The following is a 9602-nucleotide window of genomic DNA, read 5'->3' on the forward strand; positions in this document are numbered from 1 at the left end:
AGAACATTATTTAACACTATAAACAAAAATAAACTCTAAATGGGTTAAAGACCTAGATGTAAGACCAGATACTATAAAACTCTAAGAGGAAAACATAGGTGAGCACTCTTTGACATAAATCACAGCAATATCTTTTCCAACCTATCTCCTAGAGGAATGGAAATAAAAACAAAAATAAATGGGACCTCATTAAACTAAACTTTTTCATGGCAAAGGAAACCATAAACAAAATAAAAAGGACAACTCACAGAATGGGAGAAAATATTTTAAAATGATGTGACCAACAGGGACTAGTCTCCAAAGTTTATGAACAGCTCATGAGACTCCATAGAAAAGAAAAAATCAACCCAACCAGAAAATAAGCAGAAGACCTGAACAAACAATTCTCCAAAGATATACAGATGACTAAGAGGCTCATTAAAAGATGCTCAAAATCTCTAGTTATTAGAGAAATGCAAATAAAAACTACAAAGGGATATCACCTCACACCAGTCATAATTTCCATCATCAAAAAAGCTACAAACAATAAATGCTGGAGAGGGTGTGGAGAAAATAGAGCCCTCCTACACTGTTAGTAGGAATGTAAATTGGTACAGTCAATATGAAGAAAAGTATGGAGGTTTCTTTTTTTTTTTTTTTTCAGTTTTGCTACACTTTAATGGTAGATTTTTTTAAGGGATTATTTTTAGGTCTTGTCAGCAACATCAAACAAAAGGTACTGAGTACTCCACAGGGTACAGAGTGCTGCCAAGCACCTTAGGAAACGTACATGAAGTGGAGAAAACGTGGTTCTTGCCCCCTGAGGAGCTTACACTCTGGTAGGGGTGGGGGTGGGCTGACAACGCACAGTTTATATAAGAGCTGCATGAACAACAAAGTAATCTATTAAGGCAAATTCTTCATCCCCTCAAGATAACTGTCACTGAAATGATTTTGAATTTAATGAAGATGAGAGGCAAGACAATTTTGTTGAGAATTCTTAAATCTATGATAGTAAAGAGAACTGACTCGACAGACAACTGAAAGTGGAGACTAGGTCTTCTGAAGTGTAACAGCCGGAACTGAATTATGGTTACTTATTTTAAAAAGCAAACATACTGAATGGTATGACTAGGCTTGTTACACTAGTTTAAAAATAGGCCAAGTACTGGCACTGCATTTTGCTCATTCTAGTGTTGGTCATTTAAAATAGTGAATTTTAAATATGTGGGCTCCACATCTAACCCACAGAACGCCCACCCCAAATCTTCATGTTCTGTGTATCAAATATCCACTGTGTATGTACTATGAAAGTTTTATTTAGGCCCCATTATTAAGTCAAAAGAATGTAAATAGTCAAATTATAATAAGCTAATGACCTGCATATTTCCATATGGATGAATGTCAATATATCTAAATAGGAAATAAATGGCAATCCTATCTACCTATATAAAAAAAAAATAGAATATCTCCAGATTTGCATACTCATCACTACAGAAGAGGTATGCAGGTTTTAAGGTTTCACAATCAGTTGTCAGAAAAACAGCAGTTATTCCTGCAGTATCTCATTAGCATCTGACTCATTATTTTTAGATTACATGATTTAGAAGACACTATAAACCCACCAAGAATTTGTAATTATTCTGAGATGGTTTCATTAACCCTAGAATCACTATCAGAAAGAGTAACAATGTGATGTAGGAAAAAAGCTAATCAACGTGACTAAAAATATGCTCACTTTCAGAAGAACAATCTGCTCATCTGGAAAAATCCCAGCTACAACCTGCAAACACTCCCATGTGGGAGACTGGCCAAGGCACACGATTTCTAGGGAGGAAAACCATGAGATTGGGATGAACTGAGGCTATCTCTTAAGAAGCAGCCTATAAACTTCCAGACTGACCTTGGGCAGCAAAATTGGTCCCATTTCCTCTAAAGCAGTCTCATGCTCTTCTCCACATCAACCCAAAGTTTGACATTAACTCGGAAAGCTAAAGAGCATATTGGAGCAGAAGTGGACAGGTGTGTAAACTCTAGCACATTCTTATTGCTGTATTACATCTGAAGACGAGCACATCCCACCCACAACAGTGTTGTTCCAGGAAGTAGGGCGGGAGTAGTGGTAAATTAGAAGAGACTATTAATTGCACAATTAATAGGAAAGTGAAAACATTTCAAGATCTACAATAAGCCTGTATCCAAAGAGTCTGTTATGTCAGTGGTGCTGGACTTTGAATTCTGTGCTACAGCTTGTAATGGACTCACTCTGGCCTGCCGGCCTGGGTCCAGGTTGCTTCCTGCCTGTCGATGGGTGCGTGTGCTACACGGAGCAATGACGGGTTCTACGGAGTGGTGAGATTCACAGAAGTTCCAGGATACTCATGTCAGGGTCATTCCTTGTGCAAAGTTTGATGCAGATGAAGATAAAGTGGTTTCTTGGTCAATAACTGCAATTTCTTTCTTTTAAAGTCAGTGGGTTTCTTGTATAATTCTATTACAATGGGCCCAGGTTTAATTTCGTCCATCTCCATGAAAGCAAAACACTTGGTGCTGGTAAACCTTTTTTTAGGCTTGTAGTGTTTGAATTCAAAAAAAATAGCTGCACCTTTGGTTAACTTTTCAACATGCTTCTGGAGCTCAATGTCCACATTGAAATGAACATACGTGTCTTCTTTTCTTGAAGCCACAGGAGTATCTTGCACAGGAGTTAAATCTATGCCATTCAGATCTTTCACACTAACTGTGATATAGGGATCAATGCACTGCCCGGCATCTTTGAGGCCAATTTTCTCAATCCTGATAGTGAGTAACGTCATTCCTGGTTCTGATGGCAACCTTGGTAATAAAGTACCGGGAACTCTGGCAGGAAAGGAATCAGGAGACCCTGCTCCAGCACCACCCTTTTCTTCATCTTCCTCAAATTCCAAATTCTCTTCTTCACCAGGTGCTAAAATTCTTCTTAAAGGGACAGGCTGAACATCAAATGGGAATTCTTTATTATATTTAAGAATATTCTTTAGGATTGGTTCTAGCTTCTTCAGATCTTCCAGTTTAAATTCTTCCTGGGACTGTGTGGACTGTAAAGCTGCACTTCGTAATTCCAAGCATGTTGCAATTTTGCCTATGGTTTTCTTTTGTTCTTCTGTGAATTCAGAATTATTGTGTTGAGCTTGGGCCTCTTTTTGTAGGTGTCTCGCTAATATCTGATACTCGTCTATCGCCTCCACCAGCTGGCCCCAAGAGTCGAAGTCGGCGCCTCTCCTAAAACTGGCGCCCCAGCGCTGCAGCAGACTTCGGGTCACCTCCGACATGGCCGGTCCCCACCCCGTCCCCTCCCGCCCCTATCCCCAGGAAAGGCCGGGCTCTAGGGCGCCATCCTCCCCGGGCCTGGCCCCGACATTAACAGGGCCAGGAGGAACCGCTACGGCCACCGCCGCCACCCGCCAAGGAGCCGCCCAAGCCCATTTGCCCTGGAGGTTTCTTAAGAAACTAAAAATAGAGCTACCATATGATCCTATAATCCCACTCCTAGGCATATATCTAGAGAAAAACATAGTTTGAAAAGATACATGCATTCCAATATTCATTACAGTGTGATTTACGATAGGTAAGACATGGGATCAACCTAAATGTCCATCCGCAGATGAATGGATAAAGAAGATGTAGTACATATACTCTACCATTAAGAAAATGAAATAATGGCATTTGCAGCAAAATGGATGCACCTGGAGGTTATCATACTAAGCAAAGTAAGTCAGAGAGAAAGACAAATATCATATGATATATCTATATGTGGAATCTAAAAAATGATACAAATTAACTTATTTACAAAACATAAATAGGCTTCAAGAATGAATTTATGGTTATCAGAGGAGACGGGTTATTGGGAGGTATAGATTGGGAGTTTGGGATTGACACGTGCACAGTACTGTATTTAAAATATATAACCAACAAGGACCTACTGTATAGTACAGGAAACAATGCTCAATATTATTTTTTTCTTTTGCTGCATTACACAGCATGTGGGATCTTCTCAAATTTCATTTTCTTTTATTGTTTTTTGATTTTTAAGTTTTGCAATGTTGTGTTGGTTTCTGCCATATAACAACATGAATCAGCCACAATTATACATATATCCCCTCCCTCTTGAGCCTCCCACTCTACCTCCAAGCCCCCCTCCAAGGCCATCACAGAGCGCCAAACTGGGCTCCTTGTGTTATATAGCAGCTTCTCACCACCTATCCATTTTACACATGATAGTGTATTATGTGTGTTGATGCTGCTTTCTCCATTCATCTCCCTCCCTTGCTCCCCACTGTATCCATTCTCTACATTGTGTCTCCACTCCTTCCCTGCAAATAGGTTCATCAATACCAATTTCCTAGATTCTCTCTCTCTCTATGTGTGTGTATATATATACACTATATTTGCTTTTCTCTTTCTGACTTACTTCACTTTGTATAACAGACTCTGGGTTTATCCACCTCACTAGAACTTGCTTAAATTCGTTCTCTTTTATGGCACAGTAATATTCCATTGTGTATATGTACCACATCTTTTTTACCCATTCATCTATCAATGGACATCTATGTTGCTTCCATGTCCTGGCTATAATAAATAGTACTGAAATGAAATTGTGTGGCATGTGGGATCTTAATTTCCCAACCAGGAATCAAAACTACACCCCCTGCATTGGAAGTGCAGAATTTTAACCATTGGATTGCCAAGGAAGTCCTTCAATATTCTTCGGTAACATAAATGGGAAAAGAATTTGAAAAAGAATAGGTACATGTATATGCATAACTAAATCTCTTTCTGTACACCTAAGTACACTTAAAACTAACACAACATTATTAATCAAATATGCTCCAATACAAAATAAAAATTTAAAAAAGAAGGGATTAACAGTAAGCTCCTACTGTATAGGACTGGGAATTATATTCAATATCATGTGATAAACCATAGTGGAAAAGAATATCAAAAAGAATGTATATATATGTATAACTGAATCACTTTGTCATGTAGCAGAAATTAACACAACATTGACATGACATCAATCATTGTTCAACAAAAAAATTAAAAAACATATTACAAAGCTACAGTAATCAAAAAAGTGTGGTGCTGGCATAAAGACAGACAAGCAGAATAATGGCATAGAACAGAGAGACCAGAAATAAACCCTTGTGTTCATAGTCATAGGATGTTTACAAAAGCGTCAATACCTCAGGGAAAGAAAAGCTTTTTCAACAAATGATGTTGGAAAAATTGAATATTCATATGCAAAATAGTGAAGTTAGGCCCTTATCTTATACCATATACAAAAATTAACTCAAAATCCTTGAAGATTTAAACTTAACACCTAAAACTATTAAACTCCTAGAAGGAAACATAGAGGAAAACTCATGACATTAGACTTGGCATAGATTTCTTGGATATGATACCAAAATAGAGGCAACAAAAGCAAAAACAGACAAAGGAAACTACATCAAACTTAAGAAAAGAACTTTGTCAATCAAAGGGCACAATCAACAAACTGAAAAAGTAATCTATGGATTGGGAGAAAATATCTGTAAATCATGTAGCTGATAAAGGGTTAATATCCAGCATAGATCAACAATGCTCACAACTCAACAACAAAAATTCAAATGAATTAAAAATGAACAAAGGACTTGAATAGATATTTTTCTAAAGATAGTATAGTAATGGCTGAAAAGCATATTGGAAGATGCTCACTGACCATCAGAGAAATGTAAATCAAAACCACAATGTGATATTACCTCATGCTCATTAGGATGCCAACTATTAAAAACAAGCAAACAAAAACAACAGAAAATAATGATTGTTGATAAGGATGTGGAAAAATTAGAACTCAAATATGCTGTTGGGTGCAACTGGTTCAATTGCTATGGAAAAATGAAACGAAAAAAATTAAAAATAGAATTATCTTATGATTCAGCAATTCCACTTCTGAGTATATATATTCAAAAGAATTGAAATCAGAATCTCAAAGAGATATTTGCACATTCTTGTTCACAGCAGCACTATTCACAGTAACTAAAGACAGAGATAACCCAAATGTCCGTCAACAGTTGAATGCGTAAACAAAATGTGGGGTGTATAGACAGTAGAATATCGTTTAGCTTTAGAAAGGAAGAAAATTCCATCATATGTTACAATATGGATAAACCCTGAGGATCTTACATGAGGTATCTAAAGCAGTTAAAATCATAGAAATAGAAAGTAGAACGGTGATTACGAGGGGCAAGATAGAGGGGGAAAGAGGAGTTGTTTAATGAATATAGTTTCAAATGTATAAGATGAAAAGTTCTGAATATACACTCACAAAACATGAATATACATAACAGTAGTAGTTTGTGTATACATACATACACAAACTGTATGTACCTTTAAAAATGGTTAAGATGATGTTTTACTTGTGTTTTTTTTTTACCACAATAAAAATGGGGTGGGGAAACAGAAACAGAAACATTGAGCCATTTAAAAGCTTCAAAATGAAGTGTTTTGGTAGGTTTTGTACTGAACCATTTTGCTAAATACGTAAGAATACAGCACCCTTTGGCTAGTCTGCAAGAGCATCAAGGAATATGGTGATTTAATTGCCAAGTGTCAACAAGAATTTTTATCTAATTAGTGGAAATTACACTAATGGAAAAATAAGTATTGCAATTTGGGAGAGTCCATCCAATGATGTCATTACTATATTTACTATTCATGAGAAGTTTTTTCAGCTATGACAAAAATCAAAAGCAAGTGTTGAAAGAAATAGACCTGTATTATCACAAAATGTTAAATCAACATTTTAAAAAGTAGATTAAATTAGTTTTAATTCAAAATACTAACAATAGGCATATTTTAATGCTATCTTAATCAGAACTATTTATTATAATAAACTATTAATGAATGAATTTATAGAACTATTTATTATATGTTTATTTCATATGCAGTTCTGTTGGGGTCCTTTAATGTACTAGAACCTGGTGGTCCGGAGTCGATGATAAGAAAGTGAAAGAGACAAAGAAGCTAATATTCCCTGGGTTCGGCAGAGAACCAATAAAGCCCTAGGACAGGGCTTGTACCGCTCACGGAGGCACAGGGCGCCCTCTTGAGGAGAACTTGAAAGCCCGGGCAGGTTTCCACGCTCCAGAGAATTAGCCGGAGGGAGAGAGAGAGATAAAGAAAGAGAGAGAAAGAAAGACACGGGGACCCAAGTCTGGTGGAGCAAGGGTGTTTTAATGATCCTTTTGTGAGTATACATAGGCTGTTGTACAAGGAATTTCTTTTGACAGTGATAAAGATCAGAAAACCAAACGTACAGCAACCATTATCAAGGGAACAAGGAATTAACAATGGTCATAATGTCAGAAGACGATCTATATCTCAAGAAAGAGGGTCATGACTAAGCAGTTTTGTCGTAAGGAGAATGTTTCCTGAAGGAAATCCATGTATGTGTCTCATCCTATGACCTCAGTCCTGGGAGCAGCATGCCGTTCCACTCATTCCTGTTACCAGGAACTGATAAGGAACAGAGAATTTATGAGAGACAGAAAACAACACACAGGAATCCTCCTGTTAAACGTTCTCTGACACAGTTCATCCTTTTAAATTTTCCTTTGATTGCAATTCAAGTATTTTTATCGCTGGGGTGCTTTATAAGAAGTTTGGGGTCATTGTTGTAGAATTCAGGGATTTATTTTTAATTTCTTACTTTTTAATTGGAGGATAATTGCTTAGAATGTTGTGTTGGTTTCTGCCATACAACAATGTGAATCAGTCACAACTATCTATATATATCCTCTCCCTCCTCAGCCCTCCCACTCCCATCTCACCCCTCTAGGTCATCACCCACAAACCTCAGAGAATCTTATCAGAATTCTCCTGTAGGAATTCTGAATCAGATATAAGAAGAGGCTGTTGTAGAAAGGGAGGAGAGAGGGGAGGTGTCAGGGAGGAAAGAGAAAGACTTTTGTTCTAATATGGCTTTCAAGTTTTTCTAATTCTCAAGAACAGCACTGTACAGTAGAAAAGAAAATGTTCTGTAGCTGTGCTGTCTGACATAGTAGCCACTGTGTGTGCACTTAAAATGTGGCTTGTGTAATTAAGGAATGGAATTTTAAATTTTGCTTAATTTAATTATTTAAATAGCCATATGTGACTAGTGGCTACTGTACTAGACAGTGTTAGAAAGAAATCATAGCCAAACATACCTAAAATGTCTAGTGACTGAGGAAAATATGAAATGTGTGAACTAGGCAACATGAACTGCACCTGAAGTGAAGAGAACTGCACATGAAGAAGTAAGTTGGTGCATGGATATAGAGATAGCATGATCTGAACAAGGTAGTTGGCTGAGTTATATCAAAGTGATCTTATATTTTCTTTTCTACCTTGATGGAAGATTTATAATTTCTGTTTTGTTGTAGAAGAGAAATGTAACTTATGTTTCACAATTTACATGCCTACAAAAGGTATATGCAATACACTTTGGTAAGTTTGTTATTATATTTCATAGTTTCAAGTTACTTTTCCTTTCAGAAGTTACAGGCAGGAAGATGTGCATACCTCTTTTTGAGTCTTCCTATGAGTATGTGCATCCCATACTCTAGGCTTATTTTTCATTAATACAAGTGGGACAGCCTCAGACTTTTTCTCCTCTGGACTGTACGTGGCCACTAGATTTCAACTTCTCTCTTCTACCTTGTTAAGTCTTCTCCTCCAAAAAGTATCCTCAAATGCTGACATAAAATTCTTCTAACAGCAAGTGAAGTTGTTTGCTCTCCAGTTAGAGACAAAAGGCTTATAATAGAGATACTACCTCACATAATATAAGAAACTTACACATGCCAAGGAAAGGTCAATCAGTATATTGAGGAGACCCTCATTTCCTTCTTTATGAGGGATAGAATGATAGAAGAAAAGACGACATTGGTTCCATAAAAAGCAGATGCTGGTGGCAAAAGTTCTTTGGAAGTATGTACTGAAGATGAAGAAGAACCATATTTTCAGGTGTTATCATCACTGTGTCTAGTGCTAGATAGGAGGAACAAACTGAAATCAGTGGTTGGAGTGCATGAAGCTCTGAGCTATGGAATTTATGGGAGAAGAAGAGGGTGGAATGATTTGAGAGAATAGCATCAAAACACATACATTACCATATGTAAAATAGATAGCCAGTGGGAGCTTGATGCATGAAGCAGGGCACCAAAAGTCGGTGCTCTGTAACAACCTAGAGGGATGGGTTGGAGAGGGAGGTAGGAGAGGGGTTCAGGAGAGAAGAGACACATGTATGCCTATGGCCAATTCATGCTGATGTATGACAAAAACCATCACAATATTGTAATTATCCTCCAATTTAAATAAAAAACTAAATGACTAGGGTAATTAGTCTCTCTTAGGGGTATTGCTTGGTTATTATTGGGCTTCCCTCATGGCTCAGTTGGTAAAGAATATGCCTTCAATGCAGGAGATCCTGGTTCGATTCCTGGGTCAGGAAGATCTGCTGGAGAAGGGATAGGCTACCCACTCTGGTATTCTTGGGCTTCCCTTATGGCTCAAACAGTAAAGAACCTGCCTGCAATGCCAGAGACCCCCAGGTTCAGTCTCTG

At 37.5% G+C, this 9602-nt stretch overlaps 1 protein-coding gene across 1 annotated transcript; it reads right to left on the minus strand.

Annotated features, from left to right (window-relative positions):
• Nucleotides 1–624: 624 nt before the first annotated feature.
• On the minus strand, nt 625–3449 carry LOC122681959 (axin interactor, dorsalization-associated protein-like). The gene has a single exon (XM_043884577.1). It carries the CDS (start codon nt 3288–3290, stop codon nt 2370–2372), a length of 921 nt encoding a protein of 306 aa, XP_043740512.1. The 5' UTR covers nt 3291–3449; the 3' UTR covers nt 625–2369.
• Nucleotides 3450–9602: the final 6153 nt, after the last annotated feature.

Source organism: Cervus elaphus, chromosome 23, assembly GCF_910594005.1.
Source record: "Cervus elaphus chromosome 23, mCerEla1.1, whole genome shotgun sequence".
Lineage (NCBI taxonomy): Eukaryota > Metazoa > Chordata > Mammalia > Artiodactyla > Cervidae > Cervus > Cervus elaphus.

What these genes read in the sequence shown, in the direction of transcription:
- LOC122681959 (XM_043884577.1), bottom strand. Translation starts at nt 3,290, where the DNA reads ATGTCGGAGGTGACCCGAAGTCTGCTGCAGCGCTGGGGCGCCAGTTTT.